Source organism: Leptonychotes weddellii, chromosome 8, assembly GCF_054177405.1.
Source record: "Leptonychotes weddellii isolate Sample4059 chromosome 8, ASM5417740v2, whole genome shotgun sequence".
NCBI lineage: Eukaryota > Metazoa > Chordata > Mammalia > Carnivora > Phocidae > Leptonychotes > Leptonychotes weddellii.
The window spans coordinates 97,902,456-97,925,697 of record NC_138376.1 but is presented as its reverse complement, the minus strand read 5'-3'; the positions used below and the strand labels follow the sequence as shown (position 1 = coordinate 97,925,697).

General features: G+C 35.9%; 1 protein-coding gene across 4 annotated transcripts in view; it reads left to right on the top strand.

Moving 5' to 3' along the window:
* THEMIS (thymocyte selection associated) overlaps positions 1-23,242 on the top strand; it is a 188,124-nt gene that overhangs the window by 45,893 nt on the left and 118,989 nt on the right. For 3 of the 4 annotated variants that reach the window (XR_014147934.1, XM_081828974.1, XM_081828975.1), the window contains exon 2: positions 1,782-1,940. The exons of the other annotated variant lie outside the window; for it this stretch is intronic. Coding sequence is in view for 2 of the 3 variants with exons in the window: in XM_081828974.1 (XP_081685100.1) it covers positions 1,782-1,940 (159 nt within the window). In the remaining variant the exon portion in view is untranslated. The remainder of the gene's footprint in view (positions 1-1,781; positions 1,941-23,242) is intronic. 4 annotated transcript variants of the gene reach the window in all.

The following is a 23,242-nucleotide window of genomic DNA, read 5'->3' as shown; positions in this document are numbered from 1 at the left end:
TATGTATGGGAGTTAATGAGAGGTATAAACACATACATAGTTAAGGGAATAGCATTTAGAAGAGGAGGGAGTTATGGAAGTACATACTCAGAACTTGAGGAGCAAATATACTAGCATATTTGCAAAAATAGTCCTTATTCAATAATGGGCAGTAAGAAAGATGTGCTGGACTTCCATTTCCACTCTCTACCTTGGAGGCTGACTTCTGTGGTGGCATCAGTAGCTCCCTTGTCCTCTGGCTTCTGGCTGAATTTGGCCAAAGGAAGGGACGTACCCTGGCAGAGGATCAAATGGAAGGAGAAGAGTGAGGTCAGGATATTTATTTTCCTGTGTTACCTAGAACTGGCTGTGCCTCTGTGTAAATTGCCCCTTTGTTAAAATCTCCTTATTCTAATTTGAGTGTGCCCCCTGTTCCCTGTTGACACTCTGATACAATTATGGAGTTGTTTAATGTTAGATTGGATGCCCGGCTTAATAACTTTTATGATAACCATTTATGCTACAAAAATGTTTTAGGTGCTGTATATCAGGTAAGATTCTATGAGGAGGGGGTTCAGTAGAGAAGAATTCGGAAAGCAAACCAACCTGAAATCTCATACTTATATTGTTCACATTTTAATGTGGGATAGAGGATATAACTCATAATGGAGGTAGGGAAAAATTGATATGTTTAAATCCCCACAGTTCTATAATTTTTTTTTACGTCAACCTTTCATTTACTGTTCAGTTGTAAAGTAATAATGTCTTAGAGATGCAGTGTTTGGGTTGTTCCCTTTTTACTTGGGGTAGATTATCCAGAATTTTTGCCTCTCTTTTCTGTTGCTCATTTTCTGGTTATTTCAGTGCACACTCTTCTTCCATCAGGAGATGGAAAAAGAAAATAAATGGATGAAAAGCTTAGCTTTAGTATCTATAAGAGGTTTGTTAGGAAAGAGCCTGAAATTCTAAACTAAAATGAAGCTTTTCAGTTTATCTGGGCTGGTCTGCCCCCTATTGCCATAAAGATACCAAGAGGTCTTTCCAGCTTGTCAAAAATCAAGAGATAAAATGGACAGAAAGTCTTATATTCATGATGATGAAGAGAAACAGGTTTAATAAATAGATAAGATGCTCTTAATATAAGGCCCTGGTGTATAGACTCTGTCTTTGAGTCTTGGATTGCATTACAACCTTGTTTGCAATACAAACTTAGATCATTGTTGACTCATATGAGCCTAATTCTGTGACCCAGCAAAAATAGATCATAAATCCCAGCAATGGAAAGCATGTTTGTGGTTTGACCTTGGAATGATGAGCTAAAGGTGCTGAGGAAACCATGAATCTACTTTACAATAATAACAAAAATAAGTTTGTTTATACTTTGCCCAGTGGATGAAGTGAAAATCTAATATTTTTCTTGGTACAAGCTGTACATTTTACCAAGCTTGATTAAATTCCTGTTTAGTAGGTAGCTAGGAGAGGAACTGAATAAAAACAATATATGAAGCTTTCAACTCCTACTTTGTTCTTCCTTATTTAATTCTTTTTTTATTTATTTTTATATTTATTTATTTATTTATTTATAAAGATTTTATTTATTTATTCATGAGAGACAGAGAGAGAGAGAGAGAGAGAGGTAGAGGGAGAGGCGGGCTCCCAAGGAGCAGGGAGCCCAATGTGGGACCCCATCCCAGGACCCTGGGATCATGACCCGAGCCGAAGGCAGACGCTTAACCATCTGAGCCACCCAGGCGCCCCTAATTCTTTTTTTAAAGGCTGTTTTAACTCTTCCTTTTTTTTAGGTTCCATTTATGAAATGTTTGGAAATGAATGCTGTTTGTCAACAGGAGAAGTGATTAAAATTACTGGTCTCAAAATTAAGAAGATCATAGCTGAAATTTGTGAGCACACTGAGGGTTGTGAGTCTTTACAACCATTTGAGCTGCCTATGAATTTTCCAGGTATAGTATTTTGTAACCATTTCACATTTATAAAACTATTGTTAATATACATCTATACAATTGAAAACAAGTGGTAGCTTTTTTTCACTCTAGGGTAGTGGGTGAAAACATTAGAATTCTTTTTTATTTTTTTATATGCAGTGTTATGTGAATTTCAGGTGTACAATATAGTGATTCAGCAGTTCCGTACATTACTCAGTGCTTATCTTGATAAGTATACTCTTAATCCCCTTCTCCTGTTTCACCCATCCCCCCACCTCTACCTCCCCTCTGGTAACTATCAGTTTATTCTCTATAGTTAAGAGTCTGTTTTTGGTTTGTCTCTTTTTTCTTTGTTTCATTTGTTTTGTTTTTTAAATTCCACATATGAGTGAAATCATATGATATTTGTCTTTCTTTGACTGACTTATTTCACTTAGCATTATACTTTCTAGATCCATCCATGTGCAAATGGTAAGATTTCATTTTTTTTATGGCTGAATAATATTCCAGTATATATACACCACATATGTATACACCACATCTTCTTTATCCACTCATCTATCAGTGGACACTTGGGCTGATTCCATAGTTCCATAGTTTGGCTATTGTGAATAATGCTTCGGTAAACATAGGGGTGCATGTATCTTTTTGAATTAGTATTTTTGTATTCTTTCGATAAATATCCAGTAGTGGAATTACTGGATTATATGGAAGTTCTATTTTTAATTTTTTGAGGAAACTCCATACTGTTTTCCACAGTGATTGCACCAGTTTGCATTCCCACCAATAGTGCATGAGTGTTCATTTTTCTTCACATCAGTGCTTTTTAAGGACTAGTAAAAGGCAAATTATTTTTCCCCTTTTTAATAAATATCCTTCACTTAGTACTTAATATTTTCTGTTAACAAATACTTAATGAGTTCTAACTGTATGCATTACTTGCTATGCTAGTGAGAATAAAGGAATCAAAAATATTTTACAAAGTTATGTAGGACTAATATCTCTTAAACATATTTACTCTCTTTATTCCTATTGTAAGTAGAATCTTGCTCCCTGGATCATTGCTAAACTTCCCAGTAGGATCCTACTGACACATTTGGTTGCTCTTCTTTTTCTAGTTAATTCTACTCACCCTTCCAAAATTAGCTCAAATATCATATCTTCTGGAATACTTTTGCTGATGCCCTAACCTACTCTGGGTATCTCTCTTTTATGTTTCCATATATCTTGTTCACCAATAGCATTGGGTAGTCATTAATGATTTTCTTATTTGTCTTATTCTCCAGACCAGGTGTTGGCAAATGTTTTTTATAAAGAAACAGATGGTAAATATTTTAGATTTTGCTACCAGATGATCTCTGTCACAACCATTCCAATCTGATGCTGTAACATGAAGGAAGCTGTAGATGATACATAAACTAATGGACATGGCTGTGGTTCAATAAAAATGTATTTACAAAAATAGGTGGCCAGCAGAATTTGGCCTGTGAACTGTAGTTTGCTGACCTCCTCTAGACTAAAACTTTTTGACAAATAAAGTATGACATATATGACTTTATATCTAGTTCCAAGCACTTTTTCAGTAGTCATTTACTGAATGGATGAATGAGTGAAATGAGTGAATAAATGATTAATGGAAGAGAAAAATCTAGTAAACATTTACAATATGATGTGATTTGTGGTGCAATTGAAATATCCATGGGTTCCAAAAAAAAAAAAAAAAGAAGGAGGAGGGGGTGGGGGAGGAGGAAAGAAGAAGAAGGAGAAGAAGAGATATGCATGGGTTCCATGAGAGTCTTGATAAGGAATATCTAACTCTAGTTGGTCATGTTTCAGAACATGGATTTTGGAGTCATTATATATATTTGAATTCCAACTCTGCCACTTCTTAGTTGTATAACCTTGCCAATTTACTTACTCTCCTCTCATGTAAAATGGGAATAATAATACTATCTATCTTCTAGTGTTTCGGGGAGGAGTGAATATTGAAATATGTTTAAAGTGTTCACAATGGTACTTCGTATAGCAAGGACTATAAAAAGTGTCAGGTTTTATACCATTATTATCAAGTGGAGTCAAGTTTTTCAAAGCTTTTGAAAGAATGTTATACTTGAGCTCAGATTTGGAGAATGAAAATAAATTAGCTATGTGAGGAGAGGATTCTTCCAAGTTTTCCAGCATCTTCTTCCTTTCAACTGGAATCTTACCTATTTTTCAGTTCTGTTTACTCCTTCCTTACCCCCATCCTCTATAGCAGTGGTTCTCAAACTTGGCTGCACACTGGAAATCACCTAGGGAGGTTTAAAATATCCTGATGCTCGGGCCAATTGCCTGAGATATTTTGATTTATTTAGTCTGGAATAAAGTCTGGTTACCAAAGTATCTTAAAGTGACCAGGGTGATACTAATGAGCAGTCAAGGTTGCAAACCATTTTTTAATGAGAAGCTTTCCCTGAGTATTCTAATTGAATGTAACAATTCCCTTTTTGAATAACTATACTCTTTCATGCCCTAATCATTGCATTTATCACATTTTGAATGTAATTGAGGTTATTTGTGTGCTTGTCTTAGAGGACCAACTGCTTAACAGCTTACAACATTGCTGACAACAGAATCTGAATCTCATTTACTGTTATAATCCCCACAGTGTTTAGGAGAAGATGTAAATAATAAATATTTATTAAGTTAAAATGACTAGAATCTTCTAGTAGAAGGAGTGTTTCTTATGAGAGTAGTGAAAACACTTAGCTTTTTTTGGAATTTGTATTATATTATATATATTATATTATATTATATTATATTATATTATATATTTACTATAGGGGAATTAGCTCACATGATTATGGAGATTGGCAAATCCAAAATTTGCAAAGCCAATTTCCCACTTAGCTTTTGACTAGCAGTTTAATTTGGGGAGTTGCTATTTAGAATTTTTTGAGTTTTCAGTTGACATGATCAGCTTGTATCAATTGAGCAACAGTTAGAAAAATTTATTTACAAAATTAGTTTTAATGTAAAGATCAGGGCTAAAGTGGAGGGGAAAAGTGATAGGTGATGATTACAGAATACTTTCTTTCAAAGAGGATCCCAGATATAGAAGTAATTCTTCTACCTCAGCACTAGGGAGAAAGAGAAATTAAGGCCATTAACATTTTTTTATTAATTTCAACAGAAACATCTCTTTTTTTAAACTCTTATTTAACATCCTTTCTTTTTTGGGAATTTATGAAATTTTCTTTTGTTACTGATTCTAATTGCATTTTGTTGAGGTCAGAAGACATACTTTATATGGTTTCAATTCTCTTAAATTTTTTCAGACTTTTTTTTATGGCTTAACGCATGGCCTATCCTGGAGAATATTTCATGTGCACTTGAGAAGAATGAGTATTCTGCTGTTGTTTGGTGTAGTGTTCTACACATGTCTGTTGGTTTATAGTATTGTTCAAGTCTTCCAGTTCCCTGAGAATCTTCTGTCTAGATCTATCCATTATTGAAAGTTCCAACTATTATTGAAGTTTCCAACTATTACTGTCAACTTTTGCTTCATGTATTCTGGGGTTATGATATTAAGTGTATATGTGCTTATAATTGTTATCTCTTCTTGATGAGGTGCTCCATTCTTTGTCTCTAGGAAAATTTTTGTTTTGAGCTTTATTTTGTCTGATATTAGTGTAGTTGCTACAGTTTTCTTTTGGTTACTATTTGCATGATCTGTCTTTTTTTAATTTAAATCCAATTAGCCAACATATAATACATCATTAGTTTTTGATGTAGTGTTCAATGATTCATTAATTGCATATAACACCCAGTGTTCATCACATCACATGTCCTCCTTAATGTGCATCACCAAGCTACCCCATCCCCCCACCCACCTCCCTTTCCACAACCCTCACTTCGTTTCCCAGAGTCAGGAATCTCTCATGGTTTGTCTCCCTCTCTGATTTCTTCCCTTCAGTTCCCCCCCCTCCCCCTACGATCCTCTGCACTATTCCTTATATCCCACATATGAATGAATCAATATGATAATTGTCTTTCTCTGATTGACTTATTTCACTTACATAATACCCTCCAGTTCCATCCATGTTGATGTTGATGGTAGGTATTCATCCTTTCTGATGGCTGAGTAATATTCCATTATATATCTGAACCACAATTTCTTTATCCATTCATCTGTTGAAGGGCATCTCAGTTCCTTCCACAATTTGGCTATTGTCGACATAGCTGCTATGAACATAGGGGTGTAGGTGCCCCTTCTTTTTACTGCATCTGTATCTTTGGGGTAAATACCCACTAGTGCAATTGCTGGGTCATAGGGTAGTTCTATTTTTAACTTCCTGAGGAACCTCCATACTGTTTTCCAGAGTGGCTATACCAGCTGGCATTCCCACCAGCAGTGTAAGAGGGTTCCCCTTTCTCTGCATCCTTCCCCTTTCTCTGCATCCATGACAACATTTGTTGTTTCCTGACTTGTTCATTTTAGCCGTTCTGACTGGTGTGAGATGGTATCTCATTGTGCTTTTGATTTGTATTTTCTTGATGGCAAGTGATATGGAGAATTTTTTCATATGTCTGTTGGCCATTTGTATGTTTTCTTTGGAGAAATGACTGTTCATGTCTTCTGCCCATTTTGTGACTGGATTATTTGTGTTTTTTGGGTACTGAATCTAAGTTCTTTATAGATCTTGGATACCAGGCCTTTATCTGTTATGTCATTTGCAAATATCTTCTCCTATAGGTTGTCTTTTAGTTTTGTTGACTGTTTTCTTTGCTGTGCAGAAGCTTTTTATCTTGATGAAGTCCCAATAGTTCATTTATGCTTTTGTTTCCCTTGCCTTTAGAAATGTGTCTTGCAAGAAGTTGCTGTGGCCTAGGTTGAAGAGGTTACTGCCTATTCCTCTAGGATTTTGATAGATTCCTGTCTCACATTTAGGTCTTTCATCCATTTTGAGTTTATCTTTGTGTATGGTGTAAGAGAATGGTCCAGTTTCATTCTTTGGCATGTAGCTGTCCAATTTTCTCAGCACCATTTATTGAAGAGACTGTCTTTTTGCCATTGGATATTCTTTCCTGCTTTGTCAAAGATTAGTTGACCATAGAATTGAGGGTGCATTTTTGGTCTCTCTGTTCTGTTCCATTGATCTATTTGTTTGTTTTTGTGCCAGTACTATGCTGTCTTGATGATCACAGCTTTGTAATAGAGCTTGAAGTCAGGCATTGTGATGCCCCCAGCTTTGGTTTTCTTTTCCAACATTCCTTTGGCTATTTGGGGTCTTTTCTGGTTTCATACAAATTTTAGGATTGTTTGTTCCAGCTCTGTGAAAAATGTCGATGGTATTTTGATAGGGATTGCATTGAATGTGTAGATTGCTCTGGGCAGTTCAGGCATTGTATCAATGTTTATTCTTCCAATCCATAAGCATGGAATGTTTTTCCATTTCTTTGTGTCTTCCTCAATTTCTTTCATAAGTGTTCCCTAGTTTCTAGAGTACAGATCCTTTCTCATTGGTTAGGTTTATTCCTAGGTATCTTACGGTTTTTGGTGCAATTGTAAATGGGATTGATTCCTTAATTTCTCTTTCTTCAGTCACATTGTTAGTGTATAGAAATGTAACTGATTTCTGTGCATTGAATTTGTATCCTGCCACATTGTTGAATTCCTGTATGAGTTCTAGCAATTTTGGGGTGGAGTCTTTTGGGTTTTCCACATAAAGTATCATGTCATCTGCTGAGAGAGAGAGTTTGACTTCTTCTTTGCCAATTTGAATGCCTTTTATTTCTTTTTGTTGTCTGATTGCTGAGGCTAGGACTTCCAGTACTATGTTGAACAAAAGTGGTGAGAATGGGCATCCCTGTCATGTTCCTGACCTTAAGGGAAAGCTCTCAGTTTTTCCCCATTGAGAATGATGCTGTGGGCTTTTTGTAGATGGCTTTTATGATATTGTGGCATGTTCCTTCTATCCCTATACTTTGAAGAATTTTAATCTAGAAAGGATGCTGTATTTTGTCAAATGCTTTTTCTACATCAATTGAGAGGATCATATGGTTCTTGTTTCTTATTAACATGATCTATCACACTGATTGATTTGAGAATGTTGAACCACCCTTGAATCCCAGGAATAAATCCCACTTGGTTATGGTAAATAATCCTTTTAATGTACTGTTGGATCCTATTGGCTAGTATCTTGGTGAGTATTTTGGCATCCATGTTCATCAGGGATATTAGTTTGTCATTCTCCTTTTTGATGAGGTCTTTGTCTGGTTTGGGGATCCATGTAAGGCTGACCTCATAGAACGAGTTTGGAAGTTTTCCTTCCATTTCTATTTTTTGGAACAGCTTCAGTAGAATAGGTATGATTTCTTCTTTAAGTGTTTGGTAGAATTCCCCTGGGAAGCCATCTGGCCCTGGGCTCTTGTTTTTGGGGAGGTTTTGATTACTACTTCAATTTCCTTGCTGGTTATGGGTCTGTTCAGATTTTCTGCCTCTTCCTGTTTCAGTCTTGGTAGTTTATAAGTTTCCAGGAATGCATACATTTCTTCCAGATTGCCTATTGTGGCATATTGTTGCTCATAATATGTTCTTAAAATTGTCTGTATTTCCTTGGTATTTGTCATGATCTTTCCCCTTTCATTCATGATTTTATTAATTTGGGTCCTTTCTCTTTTCTTTTGGATAAGTCTGGCCAGAGGTTTATCAATCTTATTAATTCTTTCAAAGAACCAGCTTCTAGTTTTGTTGATCTGTTCTACTCTTCTTTTGGTTTCTATTTCATTAATTTCTGCTCTAATCTTTTTTATTATTTCTTTTCTCCTGATTGGTTTAGGCTTTATTTGCTGTTCTTTCTCCAGGTCCTTTAGGTGTGAGGTTAGCTTGTGTATTTGGGATTTTTCTAATTTTTTGAGAAAGGCTTGTACTGCTTTGTACTTCCCTCTTAGGACCACCTTTGCTGTATCCCAGAGGTTTTGAACTAATGTGTTTTCATGCTCATTAGTTTCCATGAATTTTTTAAGTTCTTTAATTTCCTGGTTGACCCATTCATTGTTTAGCATGATGCTATTTAACCTCCAAGTGTTTGAGTTCATTCCAAATTTCCTCTTGTGATTGAGTTCAAGTTTCAAAGCATTGTGGTCTAAAAATATGTAGGGAATAATCTCAATCTTTTGGTGTCTGTTGAGACCTGATTTGTGACCCAGTATGTGATCTGTTTTGGAGAAAGTTCCATGTGCACTTGAGAAGAATGAGTATTTTGTTGTTTTAAGATGGAATGTTCTGTATATCTGTTAAGTCCATCTGGTCCAGTGTGTCATTCAAAGCCTGTGTTTCTTTGTTGATCTTCTGCTTAGATGCTCTGTCCATTGCAGTGAATGGGGTGTTAAAGTCCCCTGCTACTAATGTATTATTATCAATCTGTTTCTTTACTTTGGTTATTAACTGATTTATGTAATTGGCTGCTCCCATGTTGGGGGCATAAATATTTACTATTGTTAGATCTTCTTGCTGGATAGATCCTTTAAGTATTATATAGTGTCCCTCTACATCTCTTACTGCAGTCTTTGGTTTAAAATCTAATTTATCGAGGTGCCTGGGTGGCTCAGTAGGTTAAGCATCTGCCTTCGGCTCAGGTCATAATCCCAGGGTCCTGGGATTGAGTCCCACATTGGGCTCCCAGCTCAACGGGGAGTCTGCTTCTCCCTCTACCTCTGCCTGCCGCGCTGCCTACTTGTGCTCTGTGTCAAATAAATAAATAAAATCTTTAAAAAATAAATAAATAAATAAAATCTAATTTATCTGATATGAGGATTGCTACCCCAGCTTTCTTTTGAGGTCCATTAGCATGGTAAATTGTTCTCCACCCCCTCATTTTCAGTCTGGAGGTGTCTTTAGGTCTAAAATAGAGTCTCTTGTAGACATGGGTCTTGCTTTTTTATCCAATCTGATACCCTGTGTCTTTTGGTTGGAGCATTTAGCCCATTTACATTCAGAGTAACTATTGAAAGATATGAACTTAGTGCCATTGTATTGCCTATAAAGTCCCTGTTTCTGTAGATTGTCTCTGTTACTTTCTGGTCTGTGTTACTCTTGGGGTCTCTTTTCACTTACAGTATCCCCCTTAATATTTCTTGTAGGGCTGGCTTGGTGGTCACAAATTCTTTCTGTTTCTGTCTGTCCTGGAAGCTCTTTATCTCTCCTTCCATTCTGAATGACAGCCTTGCTGGATAAAGTATTCTTGGCTGCATGTTCTTCTCATTTAGCACCCTGAATATATCTTGCCAGCCCTTTCTGGCCTGCCAGGTTTCTGTGGATAGGTCTGATGTTATTCTGATGTTCCTCCCTCCATACATAAGGAACCTCCTCTCCCTAGCTGCTCTCAGGATAGCTTCTTTTTCTCTAAGATTTGCAAGCTTCACTATGTAGGGGTGTGATCTATTTTTATTGATTTTGGGAGGAGTCCTTTCTGCCTTTTGGACATGAATGCTTGTTTCCTTCCCCAGATTAGGAAAGTTCTCAGCTATGATTTGCTTAAATATACCTTATGGCCCTCTCTCTCTCCTCACCTCGGGCACCCAGTAATTCTGACATTGTTTCATTTTAGGGCATCATTAATTTCTCAAGCCTTTCTTCATGGGCTATTAGTTATCTTTCTCTCTTTTCTTCAACTTCTTTCCTTTCCATCAGCCTGTCTTCTAGATCACTTATTCTTTCTTCTGCCTCATTTACCCTAGTTGTTAGAGCATCCAATTTAGACTGCATCTCTTCATAGCAAGTTCAGCTTGATTAGATCTCATTTCCGCCCTTTGAGATTCTGTACTGTCATTTATGCTTTTTTCAAGCCTAGCTGTTAATTTTATAATTGCTATCCTGAATTCCATCTCTGACATCTTATCTATATCCATATTGATTAGCTCTGTGGCAGAGAACATTGCCTCTGGTTCTTTCTTTTGTTGTGAATTCCTTCTTCTAGTCATTTTGCCCAGAGACAGATGGGTGAGCTAATGAGCGGAGTCCAAAATATCAACCACGACCCAAGCAAAATACACCTTCGACAAATCCAAAGTGGTCGGAAGCCACCACAGAAAAGCATATGAAACCAAACCAAACCAAATCAAACCAAAACAAAACAAAGGGGTGAGGGAAGAGAGACTATAATCTCGCAGGGTGGACAAAGCAGGGTGATCCACTTGTTCTTGTTCCTGATTGAATTTTGGTCTGTGTGTTAGAAGACACTACATCCCAAAATTGAAAAAAAAACCCAAAACTTATATATATATATATATATATATATATATATATATATATATATATATATATATATATATAAAATTGAATAGAGTGAAAAAAGGACTAAAATGAAGCATGTATCTATAAAATGTAGATGTAAAAAATAAACATTAAAAAGCGACTTAAAAACATAACTTGGGTAAAATAAGAATCTAGTTAAAATGGGAAAAAGGTAAAAAAAGGAAATGGAAAATTTTAGACTGAAAGATAAATGAATCATAATGAGAACACCTGGAGCTCAATATACTATTTTCTCCTGGCGCTACAGTTTTATTCTTGTGGGTTCCATAAAGTTGTAGTCCACCTGTTCTTCCAGTCTGTCTTCTGGGGGAGGGGCCTGCTGTGCTGTTTCTTAGATGTCTTTCCCTGGGCAGAGCTGCCTCACCCCTTGTCAGGGGTCTGGGCTCAGTGTAAGCTAGTCGTCTGTGTGACTTTTGTTCCCTGGAGGCTTTCCACACCTCTTCAGAGCATCAGAGCAAAAATGACTGTGCCAGATCTCTAGCCCAGAGGCGAAAGATCCTCATTCCACCTATTCAATAAACCCTCTGGGACAAACAGTTTTCACTTTAGTGTGTGCCAAACTCCACATACTCTTGTAGTGCAAGTCCACTGCAGTCCTCCTGAGGGGAGTCCCAGGGACCCCTGAGTGCCACTGCCCTTTGTGTCCTTGGGACTGCGAGTAGTTGCGGGCTCATGCATGCAACCTGCTCTGCTGCTCTTGAGTCACGGCTGGGTGCTGTTCCACTGTCCTTTCCAGGGGCCGTCCCCGCTCTGAGAGCAGTTGCCTGGTCGTGGGTGCAACCATTTCACCCCTCCCAAGGGATGGTAAACGGCCTGCACATTCCAGTCCTTTTCATGGTGCTCATGCAAAGAGCCGTCACTGGACTGGCCTGGCTCACCGTTTATGGCAACTCGAGCTGAGAGCCCCTCCTGGGCTCGCTGACCATAACCACTTTCTCTGCTCCACTGCTTGGGCACTCTATCGGTTCAGGCACCCCTTTTCATTCTGTGTCTCCTGGGATCCTGAGACCACAATGACCCACATAGAATCCTGCCCTTTTCATCCCCTGAGCCCTTTTCAGAAAGGGATGTCTCTCACTGGAGCAGATTTCTAAGGGTTCCGATTTTGCACTCCGGTGTTATATCACTCTTCAGTAGCCAGCTTATGGAGGCTCCCTTCCCCCCTCCATTTATCTTCCAATATCTCCACACAGATTCACGACTCTGCACCTCCTATCTTGCAAAAAGCAGTCGCTTTTCTACTTGTACAGTTCCAGATATATTTTCTTACATCTCAGGCTGAATTCATGGGTGTTCAGAATGGTTTGATGGATATCCAGCTAAATTCAAGGGACCAGATGAAACGAGGTCCCCTACTCTCCACTGTCTTGCCTAACCCCTGATCTATCTTCTTGTGTTCTTTTTCTTTCAGACTATTTGTCTTTGAATTTAAAGTATATCTTTTGTGGGCAGCAAACATGATGTTTTTAATCTGTTCTGCCAATTTCTGCTTTTCAATTGGAGTGTTTAATCCACTTATACTTAATGTAATTACTGATAAAGTAGGATTTACATCTACCATCTTGCTATTTGTTTTCCATATGTCTTAGGCTTTTTGGTGTTTTTGTTAAATCGGTATTTTCTAGTGTACCATTTTAATCCTCTTCCCTGCCTTTTTTAAAATTAAAACTCCATTTTATAGAGCAATTTAGGTTCAAAGCAAAATCAAGCAGAAGATACAGAGATTTTTCCATATACTAGCTGCCCCCAAATATGCTACAGCTTTCCTGATATCAAAATATCCTAATGTCTTTTTATGGCTTTGTAGTTCATTTCTTTTTAGTGCTAAATAATATTTCATTTTCTGGATGTGCCACAGTTCATTTAGCCATTCACCTACTGAAGAAGAACTTGGTTGCTTTTACATTTTAGCAATTATAAATAAAGATAGTATAAACATTCATGTGCAGGTGGTTGTGTTTGCAACTCATTTGGCTAAGTACAAAGGAACATAGTTACTAGACCATATGGTAAGAATATATTTAGTTTAAAAAAACTGCCAAACTGTCTTCCATAATGGCTGTGCCATTTTGCATTCCCACCAGCAGTGATTGGGAGTTTCTGGTGTTCCACATCCTCATCAGTATTTTGTGTAGTCAGTGTTTTGGATTTTGTCTAATACATATATACCTCTGGTATCTCATTATTGTTTTAATTTTCAATTCCTTAATGACATTTGATGTTGAGCATCTTTTCATATGCTTATTTGCCATCTGTATATATTCTTGGGTGAAATGTCTGTTCAGGGTTTTGCCCACTTTTTAATCAGGTTGTTTGTTTCTTGTTGAATTTTAATAGTTCTTTGTATATTTTGGATATAAGTCCTTTTTCAAATAGTTCTATATATATTTGGATGTAAGTCCTTTTGCAAATATTTTCTCCCATTCTGTGGTTTGTCCTTCCATTCAGTATTAATTACAGAACACAACTTTTTTTTTTTAATGGAGCCTAGCTTATCAATTATTTCTTTCATAGATTGTGCCTTTGGTGTCATAATTGAAAAGTCTTCATCAAATCCAAGGTCACCTCGATTTTCTCCTGTAATTTTCTCAAAGTTTTATAGATTTGCATTTTACATTTAAGTCTGTGATCCATGTTGAATTAATTTTTGTGAAGGGTGTAAGATCTGTGTCCATATTCATTTGTTTTCATTTGAATGTCCAGTTGTTCTAGCATCATTTAATGAAAACCTTTCTTTGCTCCATTGTATGCCTTTACTTCTCTCTCAAGGATCATTTGTCTGTTTTTATATGGGTCTATTTCTGGGTTCTGAATTCTGTTCTGTTGATCTGTTTGTTTATTCTTTTACCAGTACCACACTATCTTGATTACTGTAACTTTATATTAAGTTTTGATGTTGAGTAGGGTCAGTTCTCTGATTTTGTTCTTCTTCAATTTCCTTGGCTATTCTGGGTCTTTTGCCTCTTCATATAAATTACAGCATCAATTTTAATATCCATAAAATTACTTGCTGTGATTTTGATTGGCATTGCATTGAATCTGTATTTTCAGTTGGGAAAAACTGACATCTTAATAATATTACTTTCCTATTTATGAACATGTAATATCCATCTATTTAGTTCTTTGATTTCTTTCATCATAATTTTGTAAGCTTCCTAACGTAGACCTTGTACATATTTTGTTACATCTAAACCAAACTATTTCATTTTTAGGGTGCTAATGTAGGTGTTATTATGTTTTTAATTTTAAAATGCACTTGTTCATTGCTAGTATATAGGAAATTGATTGCTTTTGCATATTAACCTTTTATCCTATAATCTTGCTATACTCAGTTATTAATTTCAGGAGTTTTTTGGTCAATTTTTTCAGATTTTATACATAGACAACCATATTATTTGTGAACATAGTTTTATTTTGTTCTTCTCACTCAGTATACCTTTTATTTCATTTTCTTGTCTTATCACATTAGCTAGGACTTCTGGTCAATGTTGAAAAGGAGTGGAGAGAGGGGACATCACAGCCTTATTCCTGATCTTAGTGAGAAAACTTGTTTTTTAACATGACATCTGATGTTATCTGTAGGGTTTTTTTTTAAGATTTTCTTTATTGAGCTGAGGTAGTTTTGCTCTATTCCTAATTTACTGAGAAGTTTGATGTTATTGCTGTTTGTTTTTATCTTGAATGGATATTGGATTTTGTCACTTTTTTTCTATTTATATGATCATATATTCTTCTCAGCCCTATTAATGTGATGGATTACATTAGTTGTCTCTCAGATGTTGAACCATCCTTGCATAATGGAATAAATCCCACTTGGTTGTGGTGTCTAATTCTTTTTATACATTGTTGGGTTTGATTTATTAATTTTTTTTGAAGATTTTGCATCTATATTTATGAGAAATATTGGTGTGTATTTTTTTCTTGTAATATCTTTGTCTGGTTTTGGTATTAGAGTAATGCTGTTCCATAGAATGAGAGGGAGAAGGAGAGTGAATCTCAAGCAGACTCCGTGCTGAGCCTGGAGTTGATGCAGGGCTCAGTCTCAACGCCCCTGGAGATCATGACCTAAGCTGAAACCAGGAATCGGATGCCTAACCAACTGAACCACCCAGGCATCCCTGTGTCTTTATATTTAAAATGGATTTCCTATAGACAATATATAGTTGGGTCTTGTAATTTGACTGACTCTGATAATCTCTGTCTTTTAGTTGTTGTATTTAGACCATTGACATTTAAAGTGATTATTGCTATATAGTCGACCCTTGAACAATGCAGAGGTTAGGAGCAGTGATTTCCCCCACATGGTTGAAATCTGCATATCACTTTTGACTCCCTAAAAACTTAACTACTAAAAGCCTACAGTTGACTGGAAGCATTACCAATAACGTAGATAGTTAATTAACACATTTTATAGGTTATATGTGTTATATACTGTATTCTTACAATAAAGTAAGCTGGAGAAAATAAATTGTTATTAAAAATCTGTGTATAAATGGACCTTCATAGTTCAAACCCATGTTGTTCAAGGGTCAACTGTAGTTGCTTTAACGTCTACAGTATTTGTTACTATTTGTTGCCTTTGTTCTTTGTTCCTATTTTTGTCTTTCATACATTTTCTGCCTTTTGTAGGTTTAATTGAGCATTTTGTATGATTCCATTTTCTCTCTTTTCTTAGCATATCCATTATACTTATGATACTTAAATTAATTTTTATTAGTGGTTGACATAGGGTTTGCAATATACATTTACAACTAAGCCAAGTCTAGTTTCAAATAACATCATATTCCTTCACATGCAGTGTAAGTACTTTATCATAACAAAATATTCCCAATTCATTCCTCCTGTGTTTTGTGTCAATGCTGTCATTTATTTTACTTATACATAAACATGCATAAGCATATACCTATACCTAAGCATACATAATTAAATACATTGTTGATACTATTATTACAAACAAGCTTTTATCTATTAGATCAATTAATAATGGACTCTTAAAAAAGATTTTATTTATTTGAGAGACAGAGAACACAGAGGGAGAGTGAGAGGGAGAAGCAGACTCCTGCTGTGTAGGGAGTCCGGTGTGGGGCTCAATCCCAGGACCCTGGGATCATGACCTGAGCTGAAGGCAGATGCTTAACCAACTGAGCCACCCAGGCACTCTGTTAGATCAATTAATAATGAGAAAATAAAATTTTTTTTTACCCTCACTTATTCCTTCTCTGATGTTCTTCCTTTATTTATGTAGATCCAAGTTTCTGACCTGTATAATTTCTCTGTTCTCTGCAGAATTTCTTGCAAAGCAGGTTCACTGGCAATAAATTCCTAGTTGTTTGTCTGAGAAAATCTTAAATTCTCCTTCATGTTTGATGGATTATTTCTCAGGATACAGAATTCTAGGTTAATTTTTTTTTTTCTCTTAACACTTTAAATATTTCACTCCACTCTCTTGCTTGCACGGTTTTTGAGTAGTTGGATATAATTCTTTGTTCCTTTGTAGGTAATGAGTTTATTCTTCTAGCTTCTTTCATGATTTTTTATCTTTGGTTTTTTGCAGTTTAAATATGATATTCCTGTATACTTGGTGTTTTTTGTTTGTTTGTTTTCATTTATCCAGTTTAGTGTTTCCCAAGCTTCCTGGAACTGTCGTTTGTCATTTGACGTTAATTTGGGGAAATTCTCAGGTGTTGCTTCAAGTATTTCTTCTGTTCTTTTTTTTTTTTTTTTTTTAAAGATTTTATTTATTTATTTGAGAGAGAGAGAATGAGAGAGAGCACATGAGACGGGGGAGGGTCAGAGGGAGAAGCAGACTCCCTGCCGAGCAGGGAGCCCGATGCGGGACTCGATCCAGGGACTCCAGGATCATGACCTGAGCTGAAGGCAGTTGCTTAACCAACTGAGCCACCCAGGCGCCCCTCTTCTGTTCTTATTTCTCTTTCTTTTCCTTCTGGTATTCCCATTATGCATATGTTACTCCTTTTGTTGGTGTTCAACAGTATTTGGGTATTCTGTTCTGTATTTTTGTTTTTGTTTTCTCTTTTCTGTTTTGGAAATTTCTATTGATATATCCTCAAGCTCAGGGATTCTTTCTTCAGCTATGTGCAGTCTACTAATGAGCCCATCAAATAAAGGCATTCTTCATTTCTTTTGTAATGTTTTTGAACTTCAGCATTTCATTTTGGTTCTTTCTTAGGTTTCTCTATCTCTGCTTACATTGCCCACCTTTTCTGCTTTATCCATTTGGGTCCTGGCATCTTATTCATAATTGTTTTAAGTTCCTGGTCTGATTATCCCAACATCCCTGCCATATCTGAGTCTGCTTCTGATGCTTGTTCTGTCTCTTCAGTTGTCTTTTTTGCCTTTCAGTATATCTTTTAATTTTTTCTTGATAACCAGACATGATGTACTGGGTAAAAAGACACTGTAGTTAATAGGACTTCAGAATCTAACAGTAAGTTGTGGTAGGAGGGAAGCATTCTATAGCCCTGTGATAAGGTCTCAGTATTTTTACAGGCCTGTGCCTCTGAACCATGAACTTTACAAGTGCTTCTCAGTTTTGTTCCCCACCCATTATGTGGGAAAGGGTGGTTACAGTGGGTTGAGCATTTCTCTTCTCACATGTGGAAGACTAGAGCAGATCTGGGTATTTCCATTTCCTTAAATGGAAAGACTAGAGTGGGCTTTAGTTGTACATTTTCTCTGAATGGAAGACTGGAGTGGGTGTTAGTTACATATTTTCCTTCCCCCAGGTCAGTTAGTCCTAATAAAACACCAATAGTGTCTTTTAAGGGTAGGCCTTATTAAGAAGAATAGATTGTTCTCACCTATTTTGAAATTTTTGTTTGTTTGTTTGTTTTACCTTTCCCTTGACAGAAGTATGAGGAGATTTTTCTCTGATATTTACTGTGAGAGTCTAGTCAAGACCTAGAGGTAAAACTTAGAAAATTATGGGAGCTCCCTTATGACTGGGACCCTGGATCTTTTTACTCTCAGACTTGTCCATTCCGAGCTTCTAGCAATTCAGCAATTATAGTTTAGATTTTCCTAGCCTGGTATTGGTTCCTGTAGAGGTTTCTTTGGAAAGTTGTGGTTGTCTGTACTTGCTTCTTTGTCTCTCCAATTTTGGAGGCATCGGTTTATCCTCTGATCTCACTTCTCTAATGGATCTAAGAATAGGTGTTGATTTTTCAGTTTGTTTGGCTTTTTCCTTTTTGTAGGATAGAGTGACAGCTTCCAAACTTTTTATATGCCAGGTCAGAAACCAGAAGTCCAATGCTTTTTTTTTTTTTTTTTTTTAGCATATACATTTTTAGATGTTTTTTTAGTGGTTGCCTGGGGATTACAATTATTGTCTTAATTTATAACAGTCTAGTTTGGATTAACTAATTTAATTTCAATAGTATGTAAACTTTGGCTTCTTTGTAGTTCTATCTTTCTAGTTGTTATTATCATAAAAATTACATGTTTATACATTATGTGCCCATCAACATATATTTATGATTATTCTTTATGCAATTGCCTTTTAAATTAGATAGGAAAAAATATTTGAAAATAAAAAAGTACATGTAAACTTTCTTTTATATTTACCTCTGTAGTTTCTTTTGCTGTTACTTTTATTTCTGGACACAGAATAAAGTTACTGTCTTATGTCCTTCAGCCTGAAGAATTCCCTTTAAGATTTCTTATGTGGCAGATTTGATAGTAATAAATTCTCTCAGTTTTTGTTACCTGGAGATGTCTTAATTTCTCCATCATTTTATTATTTATTTATTTGAGTGTAGGTAACTCACAGTGTTACATTAGTTTCAGGTGTACAACATAGTGACTCCACAATTTCATACATTATGCTGTACTTAGTATAGCTACCAATATAATTGACTATATTCTTTATGCTGTGCCTTTTATTTCTGTGATTTATTCATTCCATAACTGCAAGCCTATATTTCCCACTCCCCTTCACCCACTTTACCCATCCCCCCCAACACTCTTCCCCTCTGACAACCATCAGTTTATTCTCTGTATTTATAGGTCTGACTCTGCTTTTTGCTTATTTGTTTTTTAGATTTCGCATATGAGCAATATCATATGGTATCTGTCTTTCTCAATCTGACTTATTTCACTTGGTATAATACCCTCTAGGTCCATACATGTTGCTGCAAATGGCACAATCTTATATGGCTGTATAATATCTTCCCACATCTTCCTTATTCATTCATCTGTCAATGAACTCTTAGGTTGCTTCCATATCTTGGCTATTGTAAATAATGCTGCAATAAGCGTAGAGGTGCATATATCTTTTTGAATTAGTGTTTTCATTTTCTTTGGGTAGATAGTAGTGGAATTATTGGATCATATGGGATTTCTGTTTTTAATTTTTTGAGAAACTCATTTTTAAAGGATAAATTTTCTGGATAGAGAATTAATTCACAATTCTTTTATTTCAATACTTTAAATATGTCATCTCAGTGATTTCTGGCTTTCATGGTTTCAGAGTAAGAATTAGCTTTTAATCTTAATTGAGAAATTCTTGTACCCAATGAATCTCTTTTGCTGTTTTCAAAATCCCCTATTTGTCTTTGGTTTTCAGTAGCTTGATCAGAATGACATGAATCTCCAAGTTTATCCTACTTGGAATGTGTTGAGCTTTTTGAAAGTGTAGATTAATGTTCTGGAAGCTTTAGTCATTATTTCTTTAAATATTCTTTCTGTGCCTTTCTCTTTCTTCTCCTTCTGGAACACACATTATTCACATATTGATATGCTTGATGGTGTCATATATGTCTTTGAGACTCTGTTCATTTCTCTTTATACTTTTTTATTTTTGTTTCTCAGATTGGATAATCTCAACTAATTTATCTTTAAATTTGATTTATATTCTCTATTTGGTAAGACTTCATTTTCATACTTCCTTTTTAGTTCTTTAGACATAGTTTTCTTTAGTTCTTTGAATGCATTTAAAATAGCTTATTTAAATTCTTTTCTCTAGGAAATCTAATGTCTGGGCTTCCCCTCAGGAACAGTTTTTATTGATTATTCCCTGCCCCCCACCTCACCCCCCCGGTGGATGGGTCACATTTTCTTTTTCCTTTGCCTGTCTCATAATTTGTTGTTGAAAGCTGGATATTTTAAACAATATAATGTGGCAACTCTAGAAATTTAATTTTCTCCCCTCCTCGGGGCTTGTTGTTATTGCTAGTTGTTGAGTGACTTTTCTAAACTGTATCTGTAAAATCTGTATTCTGTGTCATGTGGGGCCATTGAAGTCTCTGCTCAGTTAGCTTAGTGGGTTACTAACGCCTAGACACAGATTTCCTCAAACAACTAGAACCAGGAGGTCTCCCAGTCTTTGTTGAGGGACTCAGTGTTCATTTGGGGGCATGCCTTCAACACTCAATCTGGCAGGTAAAAATTCTTACTTGTTTGCTCATGTGGAGCCTCAAAGTCAGCCAGAATTGAGAGTTTAGGACCTTCTCAGGTCCTGAACATACACACAGTCTGAGGCATGTGCACATGTATGAGGAATATATTGAAACTTTTCAATATTTGTATGGATATCTCATTTCTCAGCTTTTCCTTTTAAACTGTTTTGGTTAGCCTATTTTTTCCCCAACTGTTACACATGACTGCAGGCAGCCACAAAAGTTAATAATTTTCTCTTACTGTTTTTGACAAATACTCTCTAGGGAAGGTCTTCTCCTACTGAGTGAGCTCAAAATGGGAGATCAAATAAAGACAGTGTTACAAGTAGAATCTTCCAGGGAGTCACCAGACATGTTGAAAAAGAATAGTTCTCTGAGAATGAACTTTGAAAGAATTCCAGCTACTTTCTGCCTCCTCCTGTGACTGCAGTAGTGTTGGTTTTGCCATGATTCAGGCTTTTAGTTTCAGTATGAAGTTGAAGGGGGTGGGAGGAGTAGAATACTGCAAGTTAAAATGTCAAAAAATTTGCTGATCTTACCAAGATTTAGCCATTTTTTCTTTAATAAATGCTCCCCAGATTACTGTAATCCTTCTGCTAATTTCCAGAGTTCTGAAAAAATTAATTCTGACCATTTATTTTTAACCAGTTTCTCCACTGCTTTTTTCAGAGGTCCTTATTCTACCATTCTACCATATTTGCTGACATCATCTATCCTACTATGTTAAAGTAAAGTATATTAATAGAGATCCTTAATTTCTCATTGTAATTTCAGAATTTTGAGGAAGATGGTCATAACCTTGGGCAAGGGTGCCCATAATGATTTCTTTGCAAATAAAGATGCTCTACTGAAAAACGATACCCAGACTTTGATCAGTAAATAGAGCTTTATAGATGCAGCTCCAGCAAGTGGAAGCTCAAGCAACAGTCAAGAAAGGAAAGCTTTGTAGAGATTTGGTGAGGATACTTTTAGGGGACAAATGAAGCTGATTTTTGCCAAATTGTGAATGGGGAACTAAACTTGCAATATATATCACTGGTTGCATTCTGTGTTAATGTTATATTTCCGTATGTCTCTATTTTGTCATTTCAAAAACTGTCCAGTATATTAAAAAATAAAAAGCAATTATTTAAGTTCTTTATGGACATAAACATACTACTTTAGAAGTGCAATTTGTTCTTTTGGAAGACAGCCCTTTTGACTGAGCCTTTTTCTGAGTTAGAAAATGTGCCATTTTTGCCAAGCACAACAAAAATACATTCTGATATTTGGTAGTGGATTACATTATCCCCATAGATTGGTAACTCATGTAATGTTTGGGTTGTAGTGAAGTTCCAAATTTCTGAATTACTTCCTGGAAAGGATCCTTATGAAGCATGAATACTAACTGCCTTCTCTTTAAACATAATAAATTTCCTGGAAGTGTTACAAGGAAGAAATACGTTTTTCTGATAATCAGAGTCCCCATCCCCTCCCACTAACAGCAAGTTTACATAAGTGTCTCTAAACTATGTCCAAGAAAGGTTGTGGTTGCATCTCTAAAACCACTGTTAAAATTACATAGCCACATTCAAGTTTTCTGTTTGAATTTTAAAATTCTGTGAACTTTATTACTGTATAAAAAGAATATTGCTGGAGAGAGGAAGTGTGTAAGAAATGTGATAGTAAAGCTTAGAGATGGAACATCCTCTGTTACCCTACACACACTCAAATTAGAATCCTGATGACGTGCTGAACACTGTTCTAAATACTTTTACATATAAAACTTTTCTAAACACTTTTATATATATATATATATTATTCATAATATATATGTGTGTATGTCTGTGTATATACATATATAAATATGTAATGAATTGAATTTACATTTACATATGAGAAAACAAGGAACTTGCCCAAGGCCAAATGGTGGGTAAGTGGTTGCATTGAATCTATGCTAGCACTGTCTAATATAATATAAAATGTAATGTGAGACTCTACATTCATGTTCATTCATTTAAGTTCGTTTATGTGGCTGTTCTAGGAGGCTTCAGTTATTTGACACATGCCCACTCCATAAAGTTCCTTCTTAGTGAATGATCTGAGAGTGACAGAAAGCCCAAGATGGAAATCATAGTCTTCTATAACCTAATCTCAGAAAAGAAATACCATCATGTCCACTGTATTCTTTTGATCACCCAGACAAATGCTGGTACACTCTAGGAGGAGACTGCACAAGGGTGTGACTACCAGGAGGCAGGAATCCCTGGGGACTATCTTGGAGGCTACCTGGCACAGATATTTAAATAAGTAAAAAAAACAGCAAAAAAAGACAAAAACACAGAGAGCAAGAGAGATGTAAAATTATTTTTAATAAAATATTTTATTAAAAATATATAACTAAAGTATTATCCTTTTGACGTGTAATCAGTATAAACATTATTGAGATATTTTGCATTTTTCTCATGCCACATCTTTAAAATCCAGCTGTATTTTCCCCCCATAGTACATCTCAGTTCAGGCTATGCTAATTTCAAGTAACCATATTTCAAATGCTCAGTACAGTACCTCTAACAGTGGTACTGTATTGGAGAGCACCAATACAGATGCAAACAGTATGGCTCCAG